Source organism: Cervus elaphus, chromosome 20 (genome assembly GCF_910594005.1).
Source record: "Cervus elaphus chromosome 20, mCerEla1.1, whole genome shotgun sequence".
NCBI classification, from domain to species: Eukaryota; Metazoa; Chordata; class Mammalia; order Artiodactyla; family Cervidae; genus Cervus; species Cervus elaphus.
This window is the reverse complement of record NC_057834.1, coordinates 65,595,606-65,623,550: the sequence shown is the minus strand read 5'-3', so window position 1 is coordinate 65,623,550 and position 27,945 is coordinate 65,595,606. Positions and strand designations below refer to the sequence as shown.

Below are 27,945 nucleotides of genomic sequence, written 5' to 3'. Positions count from 1 at the left end.
TTCTATCTCTTTATTAATATTCTCTACTTGATGAGTAATCATTATTGTACTTTGATTCTTTAGACGTGATTTCCTTCTTTGACCATGTTTGTAGTAGCTGGTCAAAGTTTTTGTCTATAAAGTCAAAAATCTGAGTCCCCTTCAGGAACATTTTCTGTTGGCTGGTTTTTCTCCTATGTATATGGCATATTTTTCTCTTTCTTTGAATATCTTACTAATTGTTTATTGAATACTGGACCTTTAATAATAAAGTGACATTCAATATCAGTTCAGTCACTTAGTTGTGTCCAACTCTTTGTGACCCTGTGGACTGCAGCATGCCAGGCCTCCCTGTCCATCACCAACTCCTGGAGTTTACTCAAACTCATATCCATTGAGTCAGTGATGCCATCCAACTATCTCATCCTCTGTTGTCCCCTTCTCCAAAATGACATTGGTATCAGATTAATTCACCCTCTCCTCTCAAAGTTTGTTGTTCCTGATACTATTATAGTTATTTATCCTATTGCATGACTTCCTTGTATTGATTCATGTCCTGCAATGTATGTCCATTGAATTCTTGAAGCTGAGCTCTGAATCTGATAGTTACCATGTTGAGAATAAAGATTTTTTTCCAGGGAACTGCCAAGTTTAGGCAAAATATTGAGTGTGACCTGCACATGTTGCTTTTAACAGAGCCTCAGAAGAAATCCGATCTCTTCAGTGTCTGCAAAGCTGCTGACTTTTGGCTAATTTCAGTTGAGCTTAGGCAGGAAGTGGAATGGAACTAACCCCAAGTTAAAACATCAAGACTCTGCTGTCTTACTGAGATTTGGTAGCTTCTTGGGTAGATGATTTTCAGTTCCTTTTGTGGTTTTGGTTAATTATCAGACTTTTGAAAGTTTTTAGTTGTGTTTCCCATATTTTTGTTGTTTTAGGAGAGCTAGCTTGCCAACAACCTCTGTCTACCATTCTGGAAGTTGATCTCCCTATTCATAATTTTTCATATAATGCACTGCTAAGTTTGATTTTAGGGTATTTAGGATTTTTGTAAATAAGTGATATTTTTGAATTAGGTAGCATCCAGTCATTTTCTATACTTGGAAATAGTTTGTAGAAGATGTTTCTATGATGGTGAGGTAGTTCTTAGGTCTGCTATGGAGAAATGATTCCCCATTATTTTGTGCCTTTTTTCCTCTAAGGATTCTACCTGCTTTAATTTTACTGGTCCTTTTACCAAATACAGCCGTTTCCCTGCCTCTGCCTTAATGCAAACCATATGCATATATTATTTTGTTAGTATTATATGTATGATAGTACTGGGCGAAGTTTTGGCCAAGATTTTTGTCCTTGTTCACTGTTTTATCCCCAGTGCCTGGGATGGTACTGTAACATAATGTGTTCCAACTAAGTACTTCTTTTTTTTTTTTTTTATTTATTTTTTCAGTGGGTTTCTGAATGAATGAGCAACATTATCTAATCTCTTTAAATCCCTCTGTGTACTTCTCACTTATTTTTATCACCAGTAGAGTCTGCCACTTCTTACTGTGCTTTTATTTCCTTCCTGAACTCTATACTAAGAACTCAGTATTGTTTTAATGAATCTGTGGGGCTTTCTAGATGGCCCAGTGGTGAAGAATCCGCCTGCCAATGCAGGAGATGTCAGAGACATGGGTTTGATCCCTGGGTCAGGAAGATCCCCTGGAATAGGAAATGGCAACCCACTCCAGTGTTCTTGCCTGGAAAATCCCATGGACAGAGGAGCCCCGCAGACTACAGTCCATGGGGTCACAAAGAGTTGGACACAACTGAGCGACTGAGCATCGTCATTTTAGAACTTTCTACAAATAAATGTTTATTGAACTGAATCTGGTTTTAGCGCTAATTCTTTTCACTAATGTCAGAATTATTGTAACCATTAAGTAATACATTTTTACATACCTTTTGTTCTTACACACTTTGTTTTCAGGCCATGGACACAGCCATTCTCTCTTTAATGGTGCTCTGGATCAGACGCATGGCCATGCAGACCACTGCCACAGTCATGAATTGAAACATGGTGCTGCACATAGCCATGATCATGCTCATGGACATGGACACTTTCACTCTCATGGTGAGTACAGCCAAAATACTTTCAAATGGACAGTTTCTTAAACAGAAAGGGCATAGATTAATTTTTCAAGTTGAAATAATCTGTTAAAAATATTGCAGTCAAGTTCCTTTCTAATAAATTGGACTAAATGGTTTCTAAGACTAGTTTATTTTCAGTATAAAATGAAATTAACTTGGCATAAGGCAGTGAATGTGTGAGTTTATCATAATAAAATGCCACTATTTTAAATGAGTGTCAGTGAATGGGGAGCTATTGCATTTCAGCAGTTTTTTTTTTTTTTTTAAATTATGATAAGGCCTTTTGTGCCATATCTAGGCTTATAGAAATATAATAGTTTTCAATTTTCCACATTTTTATTGTAATTTTAACAGATATCACCGGATATTTATCTCCAGTTCCCTTAGAAGTCTTTATATGTTAACTTATATAGTATTGGATACTAAGTTATAAGGTATTTATCAACTTACTTAACATTTTATTTTAAAATTATGTTTAGTTTATTCACAAAATTTTAGAATATTAATAGAAGCTGCTTGGGTGATACAGTTTGATTAATCTTTAAATAAGTTATATGCTTAAAGATTGTCTGTACTTGCCAGAAAGATAGAATCCTAAAGCTTTCAATCTGAAAAGATGAAGTGGGCTTTAGGGATTGAGTACTAAGCCCCTAATATTTTCAGTCTCTAATATTTGCTATACTTTTGTAACTATTTATTACACTGGTCCGCTTTAACACCTTGCTTTTCTAAGCTCTTTGCTCACATGCATCACAAAATAATTTTGATAAAAACTGTATATTCACATTCTTAAGATGATTTCTAAAAAAAAATTTATTGTTTAATTGCAGAGAATATAATGTGATACTTTTATTTTAGAATGAAACTTATGTATTACTTTATTGAACATAGTCAGTGGACTCTAAATAACTTAGTTATTTGAGACCCACCATCACTTTTAAAAATATTTAAACAATTGTTAATTTTATAACATCCTTTCTCCTTGAATTTTTATTTCTATTCCACTTCCTTTCTAGAATTTTATAAAGTGGAGTATACTTGTGTTAAGGCTTTAATTGGTCATCTGTTATATTTCTTGGCAATATAAAAGATATATTAATTAAAATCTTTTATCTTTTAGGAACTTAAGACAGCATTTAAACATTTCAAATGGAATTATTATAGCTTTTACTAGTATAAAGTCAATTAAAATAATTATGTTTTGATTTTTGATATATATGTAATCATTAAAAAACAGCATTGTATTTGAAATACGTATCTTAATGAGATGATTGAAACTCTTTTTCTCAATTAGTTTATGGATAAATAACTTATTAGCATAAAACAGGTTTTGATATCAATCCTGTTCCTGTTTTCCATCTTTATAATGTAAGTTCTAAGAAACCTTAAATCGAAGGAATTCTGTTACAGCAGTTTCTGTCAATTCTTTGATTACCTTCAGAATTACATTCCAACAGTTATATAGGTTTCATCAAATATTTTTGATGATCTATTAATTGGTAGTTTTATTAGCTAATCTCTGCTTTTTATTAAAAGCAAAGAATTAGAAACTGTGCTACTTATAAAAAGATTTGCCAGCCAATCTTTAGAGTCACTCCCACCAACACTTACCATTGACCCCTTGTTTGTTGTCCTAGAATCTTTCTAATACTCTGGGGAATACACTGTGATAAGCTTTCAGATAGTTGAAAAGTAGCCTTTCTTTGGGAAAAGAAAAGATGTGGAAATGACTAAGACACAAAGAAATTCTAGTAACTAGTAAATAGAAATGCCAGGCCTCAAACAGGGAATCTTGACTTCAAAATCTGCTGTTAACTATTATTCTACCTTCAGTATTTTATAAGCCAGTCTGAGAATGCAAAAGTAATAGGGCCATTATTCCATTTTGCCTGTGAGAACCATTATAGTCTCACTGTGCAGTTCTGTGAACTTTGTATTTATTGGAATGCTGCACTGTGAGTGAAGTGTCACAGGTTTTTTGTTTAAGTGCACCTATCTTAGTGACTTAAACAGCAAAAGTTTATGTCTTGGATTGATTAGGTAGAGGGTAGGGGCTTTGTTCCTCATGGCCATTCAGGAATCCAGGCTCTTCCCATCTTTAGGTAACCCTTGGATTCCACCAGTGGATTATCTGCATCTAGCTGGAGATAGAGTATATAGAAGATCATGTATAGAAGATCTTATGAACTGAGCCTGGAAATAATTTACATCTTGTATTTTCTTTGTTTACGACTCAGTCACATACACCACCTAACTCAAGTGATCCCTAACTCAGGGAGCCTGGGAAATCTAGTTAAGTTGTTTATCAGAGAGGAAGAAGAAATGGGTCTAGTAAGGAGGTAGCCAATATCTGCCACAGAAAACAAATTTTATATCCAAAAGGATTGTCAGATTTTACATAGGTGGGAGTTATTTTATATAACTGTTATATTAGTGTAACTGAATATACGTTTTAAAATAATTATGTCAAAAATGACTGTCGAATCTCTTCAGCGACTGATACTGGGAAAACTGGACAGCTTCATGTAGATCAGTGAGTTAGATGACACTGTCACTCCAACATAAAACTAAACTCAAAGTGGCTTAAAGACTTAAGTATAGGACATGACACCACAAAACTCCTAGAAGAGAACACAGGCAAAGCATTCTCTGACATAAATCGTACCAGTTTTTCTTAGGTCAGACTCCCAGGGCAATAGAAATAAAGACAAAAATAAACAAATGGGACCTAATCAAACTTACAAGCTTTTGCACAGCAAAGGAGACCATAAACAAACTGAAAAGACAACCTACTGACTGGAAGAAAATATTTGAAAATGATGCTACCAAAAAGGGCTCAATTTCCAAAATACAGACAGCTCATACGACTTAATAACATAGAAACAAACAACCCAGTCAAAAAATAGACAAAAGGTCTAAATAGACATTTCTCCAAAGAAGATATACAGATGGCTAATAAGCACATGAAAAGATGCTTAACATCTCTAATTATTAGAGAAATGCAAGTCAAAACTACAACGAGGTACCACCTAACACCAGTCAGAATGATCATCATGAAAAAGTATACAAATAACAAATGCTAAAGAGGATGTGGAGAAAAGGGAACCCTCCTACATTGCTGGCAGGAATGTGAATTGGTGCAGCCACTGTGGCAAATAGTATGGAGGTTCCTTGAAAAACTAAAAATAGAGTTGCCATATGATCTAGCAGTCCCACTCTTGGGCATATATCTGGAGAATGTTGTTGTTCAGTCCTGCAGTTGTGTCCGACTCTGACCCCATGGACTGCAGCATGCTAGGCCTCCCTGTCCCTTATCATCTCCCGGAGTATAACTAATTCAAAAAGATGCACCCCAGCGTTCACAGCAGCAGTATTTACAATAGCCAAGACATGCAAGCAACCTAAATGTCTATCAGTAGATGAATAAATAAAAAAGATATGGTATATATGCACAATGGAATACTATTCAGCCATAAGAGAGAATGAAATGATGCCATTTGCAGCAACGTGAATGGATTTAGGGATTGTCATAATTAAGTCAGAAAGAGGATGATAAATACAATATGGTATTTATCACTTGTATGATAAATCTAAAATATGGGATTAGCAGATACAAACTACTATATATAAAATAAATGAGGTCCTACTGTATGGCACAGGAATATCTTATAATAAACCATAATAGAAAAGAAAAAAAAATGACTGTCTTTATCTGGACTAACTATGTATAGACAGAAATCTCATGCCCTGAACAGGAGACTGATTTTTAGAACAGTTACACTTTCAGCTCTCAGGATTTTTAAGATGACTACATTTTTCTCCCCATGCAGCAGTACCATATTTAGACCAAAATCATTGCATAACCTTATGCTTTTATAATTCTTCTGGCATTGTCACATTGTTCCATCAAAGCTGTAATAAACAAGGGTAGGTCCACTCTTTGTTACTGTGGGCCAAGAACTAGGACTCTGTTAGTCTTAATCAGAAAGCGCATCAGTCGTCCTGATGCTCCCTTGTGACAAATACTGCTGATCATTTACATTGTTACCTGTATTTTTGCTTCGACATTAATGTTGATTAGTGATCTTCCAACTATTTAGTATAAAAATTGCAGTATATTTGTTATTTCTTCATCAAAAAGGCAAAATGAAAAAGTATTTTTATCTCTTCTGTATAAAAATCTTACCCCATTCATCTAGAAGCTATTGGGAAACTGTTTGCCATAGTCCAGTTTTCCTGGAAAATGTCCTGGTTTCATTTCTTGGTCTTCTTATAATATCAAAGGGTAGTTTTGTTTTTTCTGAATTTTCCAACTGTAAAATTGATGTAGCAAACTCTGTAAAGTATGCTATGGATATTAGAAAATTCATAATGTTTTTAATTTACTGGGTTTTTTTAACCAAATTGCCTAACATAATAATTTCCTAAATACTCTGTACTATTGATGCATTTTGAAATTTCCTATGTCTATCTTCATTTAATTACCATATTAAATTTTAAAAATAATTTTGTAGGTCTGATGTGGCTATGTAATCATGCATCCTTCACGATACATTTGAATGAAAAGTACTCTGAATTGCAAAAATTGAATCAGGAATTGAAGACATGTTTTAAAATAATTTAACTTAACTCTCTACAGATGGCCCCTCCTTAAAAGAAACAACAGGACCCAGTAGACAGATTTTACAAGGTATGGCAAGCTATTTGTATATTTCTCAGTTTTATGCAACTGACTTCATAGTTTTGAGCTAGCTGTCGTTTTCCTTTAAGAAAAATGTATAACATAGTATTTGTGTTTAAAATGTTAGCCTTCCTAATTGATTTTTTAATATGTACTATTAGGTATGTTAGCAGATGTTCTTTTAACTGTCACCGAGCTATTTTCTTAACATTTAATAAGAAGATTAAAATATTCAGAAACTAGACTGCTTAAATATATATACTCATGCCATTGACTCTAGTAACACCATAATAGTATGTTTGCCTTTGTAGAACTGTTAAATAATTTTTCTAAAAATAATATTCAGTATGAATTTATGTTGTAGGAAAATTGAGTGCTAAAAATGTAATGCATCCAAATTCAAAAAATGTGTAACACCAAGAGTGAATCCAAATATGAACTATGAACTTTGGGTCATAATGATATGTCATTTTTAACAAATGCACTATTCTGGTGGGGGATGTTGATAATGAGAGGGACTGTGCCTGAGTTGGAACAGTGGATATAAGTGAAATCTCTGTTATCTGCCACTTATTTTGCTGTGAACCTAAAACTGCTCTTAAAAGTAATGTCATATTTTCAAAAAATGTGATGCAAAGAGAGATCTTTTGCATATACGTAAGCATCAAATGGTTAAACGTAAACAGGAGCTTACAGGTTATGTAAAATGATACATTACAAAATTTTACAAGCTAGAGAAGATCTGTCTTGTCCACGAACAATGGCAGTTTCTTTTTTGGGATGTGAACTGATCTTTGGCTCTGGATTTCTATATAGGTTTCATTGTCAAAGTTCCTAATTTCCAGCTGCCCATCTTCCTGCCTTTATTAATTTTTAAAAATATTTATTTATTTATTTTTGGCTGCATCGGGTCTTAGTTGTGGCATGCAGGGTCTTTTCTTGAGGCACTCGGGCTTCTCTAGTTGAGGTGTGTGGGCTTAGTTGCCCTGAGGCATGTGGGAACTTAGTTCCAGACCGGGGATCAAGCCCACATCCTCTGCATTGAAAGGCAGTTTCTTAACCACTGGACCACCAGGGAGGTCCTCTTTGTTAACTTTTGACCACAATTGGACTTTCTCACTGGCTTGTGATCCTATTTCTACTATGCTTATTTTTATTTTCTCCACTATTTTTTTGATATAGCTCTTGCTTTTTATCTTTTCCCTGGGACTATATTCCTTCATCCTGAAGAGTTCATTTTAGGGGGCTTAAATGTGCCTTCTAGTCACCAGTTTTCCTTTTGTGAAATATAAAGAATTGTTTTAGGGCAGCATTTGTTGAAATAACTTATAATCATGCATATGTAATACTATACATTTAGTCTTGATAATGAGTTAAGTTTTAGTTATGGAAATCATCACAAACTGAGAAAAGGGAGGTCAGATTTGCCTTCCTAATTAATTATCTTTTATATAAGCTGTTGTAAAAATGAACTGATATTTTCTGAGTGTCCATTAATGGTGGCTGAAGCAGCCCATAGGATAACTGCCAGATTCAAACACTTTTCCACATAGATACTCACGGGTGAAAACCAAGTTTACTGAATTTTTCAGTTATTTGCTGCATTTTCAGTATGACTTCTGGCTTTTGTATGAGTTAAACATATTAGTTTAGATTTCTTTCTTTAGTAACTTTCTTCTTGAAAACGTTACTGGAAAGTAAGAAGGACATATTTAGTTAAGGACATTTGCTAGTAAAACTGGTTTTTAGGTTAGCAAATAAGATGTAGCCAGGGACTTGCCAATTAAAGGAAAATCAAGAGCAAAGCATTCTTTTCTTTCTCCTTTCAGTGGTTAGAGCTGTTTTCAATTCGGATCCTACCAGAACATTGATTAAAGAATATATAAAGATTTAAAGTCTTTATCATATCACTTCAGAGTTTTGCAGGTTAGGGACCCTCATCCACTTCCATGTGTATTCCTTAAGTTTTATTTTTAAAACTTAAAGTGATCCCAAGACTTGTTAATCTATTTAATTGTTCACTAGTTAAAATTTTCTTAAATAATGTATACTAAACTGAATATTTTGACTTTTTAAATTGTTTTCCTGTCAAATATCAGTTATTAAATGTTCATACATATAGGTTCGTGGGCAGTTAAGAGTATTAGTATCTTACCATTGTAATATTTTTGGAGAAGGGAATGGCAACCCACTCCAGTATTCTTGCCTGGAGAATCCCACAGACAGGAGCCTGGCGGGCTACAGTCTACAGGGTCGCAAAGTGCTGGACATGACTGAGCAATCATCACTTTCACTTTCAGTGTAATAGTTAATTGTTAAAAGTTAAAAATATATTTATATCTTCTTTAAAATATTCAGACTGTTACTTTCTCTTTTTTTTTTTTTTTTTCTTTTTTTTTAAAAAATATGGAACGCTTCACGAATTTGCGTGTCATCCTTGCGCAGGGGCCATGCTAATCTTCTCTGTATCGTTCCAATTTTAGTATATGTGCTGCCGAAGCGAGCACAGACTGTTACTTTCTTTCATATCAGGTTTGAGTTTAGTATGTAACTTTAGTTAACAATACCTTCAGGATAATTAGTTTACCAGCTTATTAGTAGAGTTATGGTCCATAGGAAAATCTTAGTCTCAAAAGGTAATAATTTTAATTACCAGCAGAGGGCTCTGTGTGTACATATGTTTGTAGTTATAAACAGTGTTTTCTTTGATACTTTCAGCCTAATGCAATTTTCTCCTAACAAATTATTAAGTTAACTTCTGGACTCAACCATAAATGAATGTGCACAAAATTTTTTTTTTTAATCAAGTATTTCTTCACTTCTTCATTTATATTATAGCAAAATATTAAGGATCATGAAGAGCAAGTATAACTTACAAGTCAAATATTTTAACTCCTCCTGTTTTTTAAAAAGAAAGATTATTTTAATTCCCAGAGGTACTGTTACTTCTTTACTAAACAGTGAATCAGCATTCATACTGATTTACAAATTGGTATTTAGTTTTTTAATATATAAAACCAAGAATATAGTTTTAAGAAAAATTTACATTTTTAGTTGAACAGAAAATGTGATTTTGATTCTTATTATGCTTTATTTCTAGGTGTATTTTTACACATTCTAGCAGATACACTTGGGAGTATTGGTGTAATTGCCTCTGCCATCATGATGCAGAATTTTGGTCTGATGATAGCAGATCCTATTTGTTCAATCCTGATAGCCATGCTCATAGTTATAAGGTAAGTGTTGGTATGTTACTTTCAGATATTAAAATGAGAGGTGATAAATATCTTACTTAAATTACAGATCTAAATTATTATTATGTTGGGGGTTTTTTGGTCTTCAACAGATTTCTACATAGATTGTTTCTCTTTTCATCTTACTTTTTTTTGTGTTACCTCAAGTTTGATATTTCTTTTTTGTATTTAGTGATTGATCTTCTGTAAATCAAATCAGTAGTAATTTTCTTTAATCCAGCACTGTATTTGTAGAGTAGAACATTAGAAATATAAAATGTATTAATGTTAGAATATTATTCCTTTGACATCTGCATTTTGTACTATCAAGTGTAAAAGAATACTAAAATCTCTTCTAGAACTAGCTTTAATTTATAAATTCACATTATTGTTGTAGAAGTCTTGTAAAAATGCTTACTGAAGTATATTTATGTCCTCTCTCTATCGAGATTATAAATTCTTGAGGAAGGATCTGTCTTTTAGCTCTTTGGCTCTCTATTGCCTGTCATGGTACCAATGTTTATGTAAAAGTGTGATTGTGTATAAATTCTCAATAAGTCTTGTCTGAATTAGAGGATAGTTACTGTCTTTTAAATTTATGTCAATTTATTATTTTAATTTTTATCAGAAAAATGAAACAGTTGTGCCTTTATTTCCCAGTCTTATTTGTATAGATATGTCTTGATTGGACTGATTTTGTCTAGTTTATCCATATGATTTTACTGTTAGTAAAGCTGTCCTTGTAATGATAACAAAGACCTGTTAGCGGGTAGACTATGATGGTTTTTATAGCTTGTAGTTGAATAGAATAGACTTAAAAATTACAATGAAATTATAATCTTATAACTTAGTCATAAATGGAGATTTTTAAGTTTTTTCATAAAAGATAGGATATACATTTTAAACATGCAGCTTATTTTTAAATTTTATTTAAATTATTTGTACTAGGAAGCATCTCTGCTGTGTAAAAATCTTGTATAAAGTTTGAATCTCTTTTCTTCATCTTTGGCAATTTTACTATACTTTCTTGAAAGTTCTTCAGCTTAGATATCACATATTCTATGAAACTTAGCTTCTGATAGATTTGGTTTCTCACATCTATTCCTCTTTATTTACATGTTCAGTGTTCATTTTATTTTGTGTTATAATTCTTGGTTGCTTCTAATACTTCTTAGAGTTGGATCTTAATCTCAACTTTTCTTTGTCTCCAATTTTATATCCTAATTCTATCCTATGTTGCTTGGAAGAGGTTGGCCTATCTGTCTCCTTCTAATTTATTTTCTACACCGTGTCCAAAGTGATCTTTCTTTAATAAAGATTAAGGTACATGGAAAAATTATCTTGCTTTGACTCTTTCCTTGGCTTTCTTGCCCTCAGGATAGTCTGATTCCTTAGTAGGCCTTGAAGTTGGGATTCATTTATCTCTTTAGTCTTTCTCTCACTCTGCCTCAATTTATATCTGTTCTCCAGCCACAGTAAGTAACTGTCAGTTTCCTGGAAACATGTTACGAGCTCTCTGGATTCTGGGGCTTTCTCATCTTTCCTCTCTGCAAAATAAACTGACCTTATATTGAGTGCCCTTCTCACTTTCCATTCACCCTCACAAATGCATAGATCTTTCAGGTTAAATGGCACTTCCTTGAAGAAGCCTTTCTTGATTCCCTGCATCCCAGGAGGGGTTAGGTAAAGCTGTAGCACCACATGCTACTCCTCTTGCAGCATTTACTTAGAGCCTGTCTTATCTTCTCCTTTAAGCTCCATGAGGGCAAACTGTGTGTTCATGGTTGTAAAGTCAGCACCTAACTTTGCCAGGTAAAACTTGATACATTTTTTTATTTGAATCAAAATAAATTTGTGTTGTTCTCAGTCTCAGAGAATGACTTTCTCTAATCCTAAATGGGTAATTCTTACTTAGTTCTAATCCCATTCAGTTGTTCCACCAGAAATATGAACAAATAAATAAATAAACACACACAAGACAAGAAAACCTTTTTTTGTTGTTGTTGAAATATAATACGTTTTAAGCTATACAAATTATTTTCAGCAAATATTTATTAAGTAAGTACCTCTTACCAGGGTAGTGAAAGGACAAGATACTGTTTTGATCTTACATTATAGCAGAAGAGAGAGACACAAATTAATCAATAAACCAATATCAAGTAGTTATTGTGCAGAGAGTTAATATGGGGTTGTAGAGACTGAGATACCACTTTTTTTTCTTTTTGTAAATTAATTTATTTTTTGGAGGCTAATTACTTTATAGTATTGTAGTGTTTTTTGCCATGCACTGACATGAATCAGTCATGGGTGTACATGTGTCCCCCATCCTGAACCCGCATTCCACCTCCCTCCCCATCCCAGCCCTCAGGGTTGTCCCAGTGCACCAGCCCTGAATGCCCTGTCTCATGCATTGAACCTAGATTGGCGATCTATTTCACATATGGTAATATACGTGTTTCAATGCTATCTCTCAAATCATCCCACCCTCGCCTTCTCCCACAGAGTCCAAAAGTCTGTTCTTTACATCTGGGTCTCTTTTGCTATCTTGCATAAAGGGGTCATCGTTACCATCTTTCTAAATTCCATATATATGTGTTAATATACTGTATTGGTGTTTTTCTTTCTGACTTACTTCACTCTGTATAATGGGCTCCAGTTTCATCCATCTCATTAGAACTGATTCAAAAGCATTCTTTTTAATAGCTGAGTAATATTCCATTGTGTATATGTACCACAGCTTTCTTATCCATTCATCTGCTGATGGACATCTAGGTTGTTTCCATGTCCTAGCTGTTGTAAACAGTGAACATTGGGGTACACGTATCTCTTTCAATTCTGGTTTCCTTGGGGTGTACGACCCAGGATTGCTGGGTCATATGGCAGTTCTATTTCCAGCTTTTTAAGGAATCTCCACACTGTTCTCCATAGTGGCTGTTCTAGTTTGCATTTCTACCAACAGTGTAAGAGGGTTCCCTTAAGTTTAATTAGGTCCCATTTGTTTATTTTTGCTTTTATTTCCATTACTCTGGGAGGTGGGTCATAGAGGATCCTGCTGTGATTTATGTCAGAGAGTGTTTTGCCTATGGTTTCATCTAGGAGTTTTATAGTTTCTGGTCTTACATTTAGATCTTTAATCCATTTTGAGTTTATTTTTGTGTACGGTGTTAGAAAGTATTCTAGTTTCATTCTTTTACAAGTGGTTGACCAGTTTTGCGGGCACCACTTGTTGAAGAGATTGTTTTTTCTCCATTGTATATTCTTGCCTCCTTTGTCAAAGATAAGGTGTCCATAGGTGCGTGGCTTTATCTCTGGGCTTTTTGTTTTGTTCCATTGATCTATATTTCTGTCTTTGTGCCAGTATCTTATTGTCTTGATGACTGTAGCTTTGTACTTATAGTCTGAAGTCAGGCAGTTTGATTCTTCCAGTTCCATTCTTCTTTTCAAGATTGCTTTGGCTATTTGAGGCTTTTTGTATTTCCATACAAATTGTGAAATTATTTGTTCTAGTTCTCTGAAAAATACTGTTGGTAGCTTGATAGGGATTGCATTGAATCTATAGATTGCTTTGGTTAGTATACTCATTTTCAGTATATTGTTTCTTCTGATCCGTGAACATGGTATATTTCTCCATCTATTTGTGTCATCTTTGATTTCTTTTATCAGTGTTTTATAGTTGTCTATATATAGGTCTTTTGTTTCTTTAGGTAGATTTATTCCTAAGTATTTTATTTTTTTCGTTGCAATGGTGAATGGAATTGTTTCCTTAATTTCTCTTTTTGTTTTCTCATTGTTAGTGTATAGGAATGCAAGGGATTTCTGTGTGTTAATTTTAAGTCCTGAAACTTTACTGTATTCATTCATAGCTCTAGTAATTTTCTAGTGGTGTCTTTAGGGTTTTCTATGTAGAGGATCATGTCATCTGCAAACAGTGAGAGTTTTACTTCTTCTTTTCCAATCTGGATTCCTTTCATTCCTTTTTCTTCTCTGATTGCTGTGGCTAAAACTTTGAAAACTGTGTTGAATAGTAGTGGTGAGAGTGGGCATCCTTGTCTTGTTCCTGACTTAGGGGAAATGCTTTCACTTTTTCACCATTGAGGATGTTTCCTGTGGTTTTATCATATATGGCTTTTATTATGTTGAGGTATGTACCTTCTATGCCTGCTTTCTGGAGGGTTTTTATCATAAATGGATGTTGAATTTTGTCAAAGGCTTTCTCTGCATCTATTGAGATAACCATATGATTTTTATCTTTAAATTTGTTAATGTAATGTATCACATTGATTGATTTGTGAGTATTGAAGAATTCTTGCATCCCTGGGATAAAGCCCACTTGGTTATGATGTATGATCTTTTTAATATGTTGTTGGAGTCTGCTAGAATTTTGTTGAGGATTTTTTTCATCTATGTTCATCAGTGATATTAGCCTGTAGTTTTCTTTTTTTGTGGCATCTTTATCTGGTTTTGGTATTAGGGTGATGGTGGCCTCACAGAATGAGTTTGGAAGTTTACTTTCCTCTGCAGTTTTCTGGAAGAGTTTGAGTAGGATAGGTGTTAGCTCTTCTCTAAATTTTGGGTAGAATTCACCTGTGAAGCCATCTGGTCCTGGGCTTTTGTTTGTTGGAGGATTTTTGATTACAGTTTCGATTTCTGTGCTTGTGATGGATCTGTTAAGATTTTCTATTCTTCCTGGTTCAGTTTTGGAAGGTTATACTTTTCTAAGAATTCGTCCATTTCTTCCAAGTTGTCCATTTTTTGGGCATATAGTTGCTGATAGTAGTCTCTTATGATCCTTTGTATTTCTGTGTTGTTTGTTGTGAGTTCTCCATTTTCATTTCTAATTTTGTTGATTTGAGACTCCCCCCCCCCCTTTTTTTTTTTTGATGAGTCTGGCTAATGTTTTTTTTTTTACTTTATTTATTTTCTCAAAAACCAGCTTTTAGTTTTGTTGATTTTTTGCTATAGTCTCCTTTGTTTCTTTTTCATTTATTTCTGCCCTAATTTTTATGATTTCTTTCCTTCTACTAACCCCAAGGTTCTTCATTTCTTCTTTTTCTAGTTGCTTTAGGTTTAAAGTTAGGTTATATGACTTTTCTCTTGTTTCTTGAGGTAAGCTTGTATTGCTATGAACCTTCTGTTTAGCACTGCTTTTACTGAATCCCACAGGTTTTGTGTTGTTGTGTTTTCATTTTCATTTGTTTCTATACATATTTTGATTTCTTTTTTGATTTCTTCTGTGATTTGTTGGTTATTCAGAAGTGTGTTGTTTAGCCTCCATAAGTTTGTATTTCTAATAGTTCTTTTCCTGTAGTTGACATCTAATCTTAGCACATTGTGATCAGAAAAGATGCTTGAAATGATTTCAGTTTTTTCTAATTTATCAAGGCTGGATTTATGGCCCAGGATGTGATCTGTCCTGGAGAATGTTCGTTGTACACTTGAGAAAAAGGTGAAATTCATTGTTTTGGGGTGAAATGTCCTGTAGATATCAATTAGGTCTGACTGGTCCATTGTATCATTTAAAGTTTGTGTTTCCTTGCTAATTTTCTGTTTGGTTGATCTATCCATAAGTGTGAGTGGGGTATTACAGTCTCCTACTATTGTTGTGTTACTGTTAATTTCCCCTTTCATGCTTGTTAGCATTTGCCTTCCATATTGTGGTGCTCCTGTGTTGGTTCATATATATTTATAATTGTTATGTCTTCTTGGATTGATCCTTTGATCATTATGTAGTGTCCTTCTTTCTCTCTTTTCACGGCCTTTATTTCAAAGTCTATTTTATCTGATATGAGTATTGCTACTCCTGCTTTCTTTTGGTCTCCATTTGCGTGGAGTATCTTTTTTAAGCCCTTCACTTTCAGTCTGTGTGTGTCCCTTGTTTTGAGGTGGGTCTTGTGTAGACAGCATATATAGGGGTCTTGTTTTTGTATCCATTCAGCCAGTCTTTTTCCTTTGGTTGGGGCATTCAACCGATTTACATTTAAGGTAATTATTGATAAGTATGATCCCTTTGCCATTTACTTTGTTGTTTTGGGTTTGAGTTTATAAACCTTTTCTGTGTTTCCTGTCTGGAGCTTATCCTTTAGCATTTGTTGTAGAGCTGGTTTGGTGGTGCTGAGTTCTCTGAGCTTTTGCTTGTCTGTAAAGTTTTTGATTTCTCCTTCATATTTCTTTTAGGTTTTTCTCTTTAATCACTTTTAGTATGTCCTGCCATTCCCTTCTGGCCTGAAGAGTTGCTATTGATAGATCAGCTGTTATCCTTATGGGAATCCTCTTATGTGTCATTTTTTGCTTTTCCCTTGCTGCTTTTAATATTTGCTCTTTGTGTTTGATCTTTATTAATTTGATTAATATGTGTCTTGGGCTGTTTTGCCTTGGGTTTATCCTGTTTGGGACTCTCTGGGTTTCTTGGACTTGGGTGGCTATTTCCTTTCTCATTTTAAGGGAAGTTTTCAACTATTATATCCTCAAGTATTTTCTGTGGCCTTTCTTTTTGTCTTCTTCTGGAACTCCTATGATTCGGGTGTTGGGGCATTTACCATTGTCCCAGAGGTCTCTGAGGTTGTCCTCATTTCTTTTAATTCTTTTTTCTTTTTTCCTCTCTGCTTCATTTATTTCCACCATTCTACCATCCACTTCACTTATCCTATCTTTTGCCTCAGTTATTCTACTGTTGGTTCCCTCCAGGGTGCCTTTGATCTCAGTTATTGCATTATTCATTATTGATTGACTCTTTTTTATTTCTTCTAGGTCCTTGTTGAACATTTCTTGCATCTTCTCAATTCTTGTATCTAGTCTATTTATCTGTAACTCCATTTTGTTTTCAAGATTTTGGATCATCTTTATGATCATTATACTGAATTCTTTTTCAGGTAGACTCCCTATCTCCTCCTCTTTTGTTTGGTTTGGTGGGCATTTATCATGTTCCTTCACCTGCTGAATATTTCTCTGCCTTTCCATCTTGTTTATATTGCTGTGTTTGGCGCAGCCTTTCTGTATGCTGGGAGTTTGTGCTTCCTCTTTATTGTGGAGGTTGCCTCCTGAGGGTGGGGTTGGACTAGTGGCTTGTCAACGTTTCCTGGTTAGGGAAGCTTGTGTCGGTGTTCTGGTTGGTGGAGCTGGATCTCTTCTCTCTGAAGTGCAATGAAGTGTCCAGTAGTGAGTTTTGAGGTGTCTGTGGGCTTGGTGTGACTTTGGGCAGCCTGTATTTTAAGGCTCAGGGCTATGTTCCTGCGTTTCTGGAGAATTAGTGTGGTTTGTCTTAGTCTGGAACTTCTTGGCTCTTGGGTGGAGCTTGGTTTCAGTGCAGGTATGAAGGCTTTTGGGTGAGCTCTTGTTGATTAATGTTCCCTGGGGTCAGGAGTTTTCTGGTGTTCTCAAGTTTTGGATTTAAGCCTCCTGCCTCTGACTTTCAGTCTTATTCTTACAGTAGCCTCAAGACTTCTCCATCCATACAGCACAGATGATAGAACATCTAAAGATTCTCCACAGTGAGGGATACCCAGAGAGGTTTGCAGAGTTACATGGAGAAGAGAAGAGGGAGGAGGGAGATAGAGGTGACCAGGAGGAGAAGCTGCTGCTGCTGCTTAGTCACTTCAGTCGTTTCCGACTCTGTGCGACCCCATAGATGGCAGCCCACCAGGCTCCGCCGTCCCTGGGATTCTCCAGGCAAGAACACTGGAGTGGGTTGTGATTACCTTCTCCAAGGAGGAGAAGAGGGGGAGTCAAAAGGGGAGAGAACAATCTAGCCAGTAATCAGTTCCCTAAGTGTTCTCCACAGCTTGGAATACCCAGAGAGATTCACAGAGTTAAGCGGAGAAGAGAATCAGGAGGAAGGAGATAGAGGTGACCTGGGGGAGAAAAGGGAGAGTCAAAAGAGGAGAGAGCAATCAAGCCAGTAATCACACCCCTAAGCAAAAATGGGTACTGAAGATTAGATTCTTAAAGGTGCAAAATTGGTAACAAATACCAAAAAGCAAAGAGTAAAAATCTAGAATAGAGGTTACACTCTGAAAAATACAATATTAAAAATAGAAAACAAAATCAATCATAAAAATTATAAAAAAATGTATGTATGAAATTTACTTTAAAAATAGGGCCTTTTTTTTTGCAAGGTAATAGTAGGTTCTAAAAATGAAACTTAAAGGAGTAATAAAGAACTTAAAAATTTAAAAATTTTGAAAACTAAAAAAGATATCTAGGAATTTCTCTGGAGCTGTTGAGGTCAGTGTGGGGTCCATTCAGTTTCGGATAGTTCCTTGTTCCAGCTTATACTTCTCAAGGTCTATAGGCCCCCTCCAATGCTTAGTCAGTGCTAACTACAGGCTTTTAATCTGTTGCACCTGTCACTTCCAGAGTAGTTCCCTCTTCTTTGTTTATTTTCGCTTTCTCTGGTTGCAAGTCTCTTCAGTGTCTAATTTCCGCCCTGTCACAATGGGGCAAACGTGGTCACTTATTTAGGCTCACTTGTTCAGTTGTGCTGTAGGGATGGAGGAACTCTACAAACAAACATCACTGGCGTGTGTGGGGAGCGCGCGGTGTCTGGGTCACACTGGGTTTGCCCCCGCCCATGGTGTGTGTGCTTTCCTGGTCTACACTGCTCAGGCTCCAGGTTGCTCTGCAGGGGAACTCTCCAAAACTGGCCCTGGGTTTCATGCACTTCCTGGATCTAAGCTGCTCAGGTTCAGGTTCTCAGGTACTCCATAAAGGCACGGACTCGGTTGGGCTTGCATTTTGTACCCTTCCCAGGTCCGAGCAGCTCAGGCAACCAGGTGCTTGGTGAGCACACTGTCCTAGGTGGGCTATGCTTCTTAATCACCTCCCCGGTCCTGGCTGCTAGGTTTCCCAGGTGTGCCTCAAGAGTGCCATCTCAGGTGTGCCGTGTGTTTCCTCTGGGGGGCTGATCTCTGGCTGCTCCCGCTCCGGGCAAAGGTCAACCCTCCAGGATCCCAGGAAGACTTGGTTAGCAACTGGGAGTCTGCTCACAGTTTGGTGGAGGATGCCATCTCTGGGGCCGAGATTGCCCCTCATCGTCTGGCTCTGGCTGTTGCCCACCTGGCTCTCTGTCTCCAGCAGGAGGCTGGACTGGTCTGCAGCCGGCTAGCTCTTTGGTATTCGCTCAATCCCTTGTCTGTGAGCAGGTCAGGTTTTGCCTTAGGTTAGAGCTTTTTGTGGGAAAGTTCTCTCTCTCTCTCTTTATTTTCTCTCTCTCTGGCTATCCCACATTTGGGTTGCTATCTCAGGTTAGCTCCCTCAGATTGTCCTCAGGGCATTCAGGCCTAGTCCTTACTAAGCATGCAACCCGTACCTCCCTGTTTAGCCCAACTCTCTGGTGGCAAACGCGTTTCTGGGCTACTTCTCCACTGGGAGTTGAGGTTGGGCACGTATTCTGTGTTTTTTTCTTCCCCCTCCCTGTTTTGATGCCCTCTGAGATTCCAAAACTCCCCACAGACCTGCCGGTGAGAGGGTTTCCTGATGTTTGGAAACCTCCTCCTTCACGACTTGCTCCCTGGGACGGATCTCCGTCCCTAACTCTTTTGTCTCTCCTTTTGTCTTTTATGTTTTGTCCTACCTCCTTCTGAAGAGAATAGGCTGCCTTTCTGGGTGCCTGGTGTCCTCCTCCATCATTCAGAAGTTGTTTTGTGGAAGTTGCTCAGCAGTCAAATGATCTTTTGATGAATTTGTGGGGGAGAAAGTGGTCTCCTCGTCCTGTTTCTCCGCCATCTTAGGACTGCCCCTTCGAGATACCACTTTAGATTGAGTCATAAGGGAAGACTTCTGAAGAGGAAGGGTTTTGAGTCAGAATGTCTAAGAGGGCACTCTAGCCTAAGGAACAGCTACTGTAAAAGCCCTGTAGTGAAAAGAATGTTAGCACTGAAAGGAGGTTGGTATGGCAGAAGTATAGGGAATAAGGGGAGAGTGCTTTGAAATAAAGCTGGGGGAACAGGCCTGGGAAATCAGCCAGGGTTAGGAGTTTGTATTTTTATTTCAGGTGGAGGAGGAAACCATAAGGGGTGGCATTATTTGATTTGTATCATTAAAAACGATTTTGGGAAAAAAAAGATTTTGGCTGCTGTGAAGATAATAGGATTAAAGGGGGAAAGGAGGGCACATAGGCAGATTGGCTAGAAAGCTGTTATAGTGGAACAAATAAGAGGCCTGGGTTCCTTGGTCTAAGGTACTAATAATTGAGGAGGTGGAAAGACTAGCTAAAGTTAGAAAATGCTTTGGGCCTAGAGCTGATTAGATTTTTCTCATAGCTACAAATGTTTAGGTGAAGGTTTGAGTGAAAGAGGGGAGATTAAGGATGCTTCCCAGAGTTTTTACGTGAGCAGCTGAGTGAATGCAGGTGCCGCTACTGAAAGAGGGAAAACTAGGGGAAGAGTTTATCTGTTTCAAAGGCATTGCTGAGGGAAGTTCTGTTTTGGTTGTTGCTAGATTTGAGATCTCTCATTAGATATTTATATGGAGATCTCAGGTAGGTGGTGCAAGCAAAAGTACAGAATTCTTGGGGGCACTCAGCTGAATATAAAGGATTGGAAATACTGGGTTGGCCAAAAAAGTTCATTTGCGGTTTTTTCCCCGAATGAACTTTTTGGCCAAACCAGTAGTTCACATATAAAGTCATGGAGTGGCCTTTATGTGGCATGAATACCACAATTCCTACCACTTCCATTTTCCTGGAAAGCCACCGTCTTTTCTGCTGAACCCAGTTTAGCTTCAGGGAGTACTGCTTTAGGCAGCCAAAACCAATCAACTACAGTTGGCTTTCAAGATGAACCTATAAAACCTATGTGTCCTTGTGTAAGTCCTACTGACCTGTTTATAAAACTTTTTGTCAGTAGTTTACAAAAATACATATTTATATAATTTGATTCTTTTTCATTTTGTTATTCTTTTACTTGTTCTTTTCTTCTGTTAGCAAAAGTAATACATGTTGGTTGGTAAAAATTCAAATGTTACTGAAATGTACAACTTGTCTATTGAAATACCCTCTTAATCCCACCACTTGGAGATAAAGCAGACAACTTTACCCTATCTTTAAATCATTTGACTAATGTTTTAGTGCCAGCTGTGTGCTCGTTGATGAACAATGTAGCAGATACCTTACCCTGGTGAAGCTTATGTTCTAAGGAGGGTAGAGTCAGTAAAGCAGATGAACACGCAGGCAGATAATGTAACGTCACATGATGATAAATTCTGTGAAGTAGGTGAAGGGGCTATGTTTTAGAAGGACTTGGAAAGTCTTCTGCATGAGGTGACATTTGAGCAGAGACCTTAATACTGCAGGAGAGGAACTTGGGACTGGTCAGACGAACATTCCAGATAGAGGGAACCTGAAGTAAACACACTAAGATGGGAGCATGCCTGGCATGTAAGAAACGGTGACAGGGGAGGGCGGTGAGGAGGGTAGAGAGTGGCAGGTTCAGGTCAGTTCAGTTCAGTCCTCAGTTATGTCCGACTCTTTGTGACCCTGTGGACTGCAGCATGCCAGGCTTCCTTGTCCATCCCCAACTCCTGGAGCTTGCTCAAATTCATGTCCATTGAGTCAGTGATGCCATCCTACCACCTCATCCTCTGTCGTCCCCTTCTCCTCCTGCCTTCAGTGTTTCCCAGTATCAGGGTGGTAAGTAGGTATATCTAGAGTTGGGGGAAGGGAGTGAGGTAGAAGATAGAAATTTGGGTGTCCTCCGTTTATGTATGGTATTTAAAGCCATGAGATTGGATGGGTTTGCCCAGAGAATGAGTACAGATAGAGAGAGGAAGCCTGAGGACTGAGCCCTAGGGGAGATGGGGAACAGGAGGCAACTCCAGCAGAGGAGAGTAAAGTGGAGTGGCCAGTGAGGCAGGAAGAAAGTCATGAGCATGCCTTGCTATAGGAGCCATGTAAAGAAAGTTTTTAAACAAGAAGGAATGATTAACCCTGTTAAATGTTGTGGGGCTGATAATTGGTAACTTAGATAAGATGCCCAGAAGAGTGATGAAAATGAAAGCCTGATCAGAGTAGCTTTAAGGGAGCTTGGCAGAGAAGAAACAGAGATAACTGTAGTCAACTGCTTTTCAAAGTTCTTTACTGTAAAGGGGAGCAGTGTGACTGCTGGCAACACTGAAGTCTCACTGTGAGATCACTAAATCTCACTGTGAGATTTGTGGTCATGAATTTAAAGTGAAAACAACCAGCAGTTGTATGTTGGGTTTTGTTTTTTTTTTTCCCCCTACTCTTGTTTAGCTACTTGGTGAAAAGTATGGAGTAGGCAGAGAATTGGATTTAAAAGGTTTTGGGTTTCGTTGGATGAGTACTGACAGAGTGAGAAAGGAGCGAGGCAGGGTGGGAAACTTAAGATTTAAAGGTAATACTAGATTCTTAACGTAAAAGTGATAGGAGTGGACTGGATTGGAGTTCTGAGAAGTGTTAGGGAGGATGGATTAGGGGAAGAAATCCAGAAGTAGGAAGGTTTGTGAGATGCTTGAAACTAAGATCTTAAGATCTAGGGTCTGATCTTAGGGGTGGATTCAGCAAAAGATCATCATATTAAGCCAAATGTTGGAATGCATTGTTCACATGGATGTTTAATAGAATAACGAAAAGGATAGAGGTGGAAAGAGAATAATCCCGTTGCTAAACTCTTTAGTGTCTGAAGAGGAGCTATAAAGAATTGTATATCTATTAATTAGGATGGGTAGAGGGTGGGGGTTCCCTGGTGGCTCAGATGGTAAAGTATTTGCCTGAAGTACAGGAGACCTGGGTTCGATTCCTGGGTTGGGAATATCCCCTGGAGAAGGGAATGGCTACCCACTCTAGAATTCTTGCCTGGAGAATTCCATGGACAGAGGAGCCTGGAAGGCTACAGTCTGTAGGGTTGCAAAGAGTTGGACACAGCTGAGCAGACAAACTAAGAGAGAAAGAGAAAGGGTGGAATAAGCTGATGGTGTGAGCTGTGATGGGGTGTGTAAGAGGAACAGTTGTAGTGATAAGTGAGGAGGACATTTACCTCCCCACAAGCCTTGGTAGTGCAGGGAGTGTGGAAGAGAAAATGCTGTGGGGAAAATTGTCCTCAGGCGATAGCCATTTTTCAGGTAGAGCAGCAACATGCTGTGGCTATTCAGAGGAGAGACTGACGATTTAGTGGAAATCCCATGTTTAAAAGTAGTTTTTTTTTTTAATTTTGAAAGTACTTATGTTGATAACTTGGTAAAAATATAAAAAAGAATAAGGAAAATAATTATCTATAGTTCCATTAGCCAAGAGAACCATAAAAAAGCTACATAAATCTGTAGCTTGATGTTTGATTCACTTAAAAAGGGGCACCTGTGCATTATGGGAAAAAATATATAAACAGGATGCAGAAAAAAAGCTTTGTTACTGGTGTGGTATTTCTGAAGCCTTGCTGGAGTTTTTGTTTTTTTATTTTTTTTCTCAAAATCAGTTTTCTGCAGCTAACAAAAGTTATTACCTCGTGGTGCTCTGTGACTTTCACTGTAATCATTTGTAAATACAAAGAAAAGCTTTTTTAATAAAATTGTCTTTTTGTTAGATGCAAAAGTGTTTCATATAATATGTTTATTTATTATCATATAGAAGAAAAAATCGCCCAACTTCTAGAAGCAAACTGAGGTATAGTCCTTAGAAATGACAAGTAATGGCATAAATTGAGGTCTGCAATGGAAAGATTATGCAATAATGAATTAAATTTATAAATTCCAAATTCTCACTGATTATCTAGATGATTAGCATTGTACATGAATACAGGATTTGGATCAGATACTAATTTTGATAAACCTTGTTGATCTTGTGGTTAAATAGGTAATTATTTGTAGCCTATATTAAATTTAATAAGCATTTTTTTAAAACAAGTAAGTATCTACCATATCCTCAAATAGTTTAATATATTTGAGAAATTACGGATTTTTTTTCAAGAATGGTTTTGGGTGTTGCCTAACAAGTTCCTTTGCGGTTTGTCTTTCAAGTGGTTATAGTTTGTGAACCATACTTTTGGAGGCTAAGATAAAGGTAAACAGTTCCCCAAGATTCTCACTTGGGGTTAGTGCCATTTGTACAATTGAACATATGGGGATATTACCGCATAGTACTTGTATTTTTAACTACATGTAAAACCAGTAGAGCCTTTATGAATGCTGGCTGATCTAACAATTTTTCTCATGCAGCATTCTTGCAGAGAATTCCCTAATGCCCTGAAGCATCCATTTGTCTGTAATTATTATTAATAACTTCTCACCTACACATCTAGGAAAGTACTGGATATGAAGTATGTTGTCATTTAGTTGCTAAGTTATGTTGGACTCTTGGTGATCCCATGGACTGTAGCCCACCAGGCTCCTCTGTCTATGGGATTACTCAGGCAAGAATACTGGAGTGGGTTGCCATTTCCTTCTCCAGGGGATCTTCCTGACCCAGGGCTCAAACCCAAGTCTCCTGCATTGCAGGCAGATGCTGTACCACTGAGTCACCAGGGAAGCCCTGTACTACACTCGATGGAATTGAAAATAGTCACTCAAATCATTTTGTGTGTTCAGTGGTTCAGAGGAGAAATCCTAATTAAGAAAGGCTGGTAGACAGTCTTAGAAATACTAGAAGGAATAGAGCAAGTATGATAATGTGTTAATGATCATAAACCAATAACATTAGACAAGAGAAAGTATTTGAGAGTGCAGAACTAGGAAGAAGAGATTATTCTTTTATGTAAAATATATTTAAACCTCCTAAGAATCAGTGGAAACACTGGCAGTTTAGTAAAGTTACAGATGCAAAATTAATGTACAAAGTTAGTACCCTTGGTGTGTGCTCAGTCATATCTAACTTTTTGTGGCCGCATAGACTGTAGCCCACCAGGCTCCTCTGTCCATAGGATTTTCCAGGCAAGAATACTGGAGTGGGTTGCCATTTCCTATTCCAGAGGGTCTTTCCAACCCAGGGATATATATATAAGCAAAATCCAGTTGAATGATACAATTAAAGAGAAGACACCTTTTCAATAGCAATAATAAAGACAATCTAGAGATAAAATGTATAAAACTTGTAGAAGAAAAATTTTAAACGCTTCTGAAAAACACCAAGGTAGGCCTTCAGAATCTTTTTTTGTTCAGTTATGATGTTTTTGAAGAGTTAACATTATAAACATGTCAATTCTTATGTTATTTATAAATCTTAACCTATTCTAATAGAAATACCAACAGATTAAACACAGAGTTCCAAAAAATAACCAGAAGAGACAAGAAGGCCTTCAATGAACGGTGCTTAATAATAGAAGAAAACAACAAAAGGAGAAAGACTAGAGATCTCTTCAGGAAAATTGGAAACATCAAGGGAACATTCCACCCAAAGATGGGCAAAATAAAGGATAAAAATGGTAGAGACCTAGCTGACAAGATCAAGAAAAGATGGAAAGAATACACGGAAGAACTGTATAAAAAAGGTGTTAGTGAACCAGATTGCTATGATGGTGTGGTTAGTCTTCCTAAGTCAGACATTCTGGAGTGCGAAGTAGGTGGGCTGTAAGAAACACTGCTGTTAATAAAGCTAGTGGATGCAATAAAATTCCAGCAGAACTATTCAAATCCCTAAAGGATGATGCTATCAAGGTTTTGCATTCATTATGTCAGCAAATCTGGAAGACCCAGCAGTGGCCACAGGACTGGAAAAGGTCAATCTTCATCCCAATTTCCAAGGAGAGTAGTACCAAAGAATGTGCTAACCATCAGGCAGTAGCATTCATCTCTCATGCTAGTAAGGTCATGCTTAAAATCTTGCATGCTAGGCTTCAGCATTATGTGACCAAGAACTGCTGGGTTTAGAAAAGGCAGAGGAACCAGAGGTCAAATTGCCAACATTTGCTAGATTATAGAGAAAGCAAGAGAATTTCAGAAAACCATCTATCTCTGTTTCATCAATTCTGCTAAAGCGTTTGACTGAGTGGATCATGACAAACTGTGGAAAGCTCTTAGAAAGATTGAAATACCAGACCATCTTACCTGTCTCCTAAGAAACCTGTATGCGGGTCAAGAAGAGCAGTTTCCTGTATGGAACAAGTGATTGCTTCAAAATCAAGAAAGGAGTATGACAGGGCTGTCTGCTGTCACCATTTGTTTAACCTATATGCTGAGCACATCATGAGAAATAACAGGCTGGATGAGTTATAAGCTGAAATCACAATAGGCAGGAGAATCATCAGTAACCTCAGATATGCAGATGATGCCACTCTAATGGCAGAAAGCTAAGAGGAACTAAAGAGCCTCTTGATGAGGGTGAAGGAGGAGAGTGAAAGAGCTGGCTTAAGACTAAATACTAAAAAAAACTAAGATCATGGCATCCGGCCCCATTATTGCTTGGCAAATAGAAAGGGAAAAGGTGGAAGTAGTGATATTTCCTCTTCTTGGGCTCCCAAATCACTGCAGATGCTGACTGCACCCATGAAAACAGAAGACGATTGCTTCTTGGCAGGAAAGCGGTGACAAACCTAGACAGTGTATTAAAAAGCAGAGACATTACCCTGCCGACAAAGGTCCGTATAGTCAAGGCTATGGTCATCCCACTGGTTGCGAGAGCTGGACTGTGAAGAAGACAGAATGCCAAAAAATCAATGCCCTCAAACCGTGGTGCTGAAGAAGACTCCTGAAAGTCTCTCGGATAGCAAGGAAATCAAACCAGTCAATCTTAAGGAAGATCAACCCAGAATATTCACTGGAAGGACTGATGCTGAAGCTGAAGCTCCAGGATTTTTGTCATCTGATATGAACAGATGACTCATTGGAAAACTCCCTGTTGCTGGGAAAGATTGAAGGCAGAAGGAGAAGAGAGTGTCAGAAGATGAGATGGCTGGACGGCATCACCAATGCAATGAACACAAACTTGGGCAAACTCTGGGAGGTGGTGAGGGACAGGGAGGCCTGGCGTGCTGCAGTCCATGGGGTCACAAAGAGTTGGACACAACTTAGGTGACTGAACAACAGCAACAACAAGTTGATGTTTTTGAAGAGTCAAAAAATTCTCTTTAGAGAGGAGGTAATAAAAGTTGATTTTAAAGTTTATAAGGAAAAACGAAGAAGCAGGAGGAATAGCCAAGAAAACCTTGGAAAAGATATAAAGTCCTTATAATTAAAATAGTGAGATGGAGCAGATTAGAATTACAGAATTAGATTTATCTGCAGATAGAAATTTTATAGGGATAAAGGCAGCATTTTGAGTCAGTGGGGAAAAGATGGGCTTTTTTTAAATAACTGGATAATGATGTGGAAAAGACAAATTGTTACTGTACTTCATACTCTATACCAGATAAATCCAAATGGATTGAAGTTCTAAGAGTAAAACACAAACTCAACATCTGAACTCCTTTTACAGCATGAGTGTGTTAGGGGAATAGCTATGGCTCAAAATCTAGAATCGGTGAGAGAAAAGATTGATGAATTGAGTTACATTTAGAAAGAAAAAAGAACTTTGGCATAGAAAAATGAGCACCATGAGGGAGGTCAAAAAGCATAATAAACTGGGATACATATTTGCCACTTAGATCATAAAGGACTATTCTCCTTAATATAGACAGAGCTCTTAAATTAAAAAATTAAAAACCTGAAAGAAAAATGAGCAAAAGTATAAGTTCATTTAGTTCAGAGGAAAAGAAATACAAATGACTTTTAAATGGGTAGAAGTAGTTTAGCCTCACTCATAAAAAAAGAAATGTAAACTAAAACTTCATTGTAATGTCACTTCTCTCCAATCAGATGAATAATTATTCAGAAACTTTTTATAAATAATATTTGGCAAGGGCATAGGTAAAATAAGTATTCTGATACATTGCTGATAGAAATGAGAGTGGTACTATCTCTGTGGAGAGAACTTTAACAAATATCTATCATAATGTATGTTTACCTTTGATTAAGCAATCCTACTTCTGGGAATGTATCCTAAAG

At 36.9% G+C, this 27,945-nt stretch overlaps 1 protein-coding gene and 1 non-coding gene across 2 annotated transcripts in view; one reads left to right on the top strand and one right to left on the bottom strand.

Moving 5' to 3' along the window:
* Positions 1-27,945, top strand: part of SLC30A7 (solute carrier family 30 member 7) — a 93,492-nt gene that overhangs the window by 26,301 nt on the left and 39,246 nt on the right. Inside the window, exons 6-8 of the mRNA XM_043875974.1 lie at positions 1,949-2,092; positions 6,749-6,799; positions 9,891-10,026. Coding sequence (XP_043731909.1) covers positions 1,949-2,092; positions 6,749-6,799; positions 9,891-10,026 — 331 coding nt within the window. The remainder of the gene's footprint in view (positions 1-1,948; positions 2,093-6,748; positions 6,800-9,890; positions 10,027-27,945) is intronic.
* Positions 9,191-9,297, bottom strand: LOC122678420. The gene has a single exon (XR_006336095.1). It is a non-coding gene; the product is annotated as a U6 spliceosomal RNA (small nuclear RNA).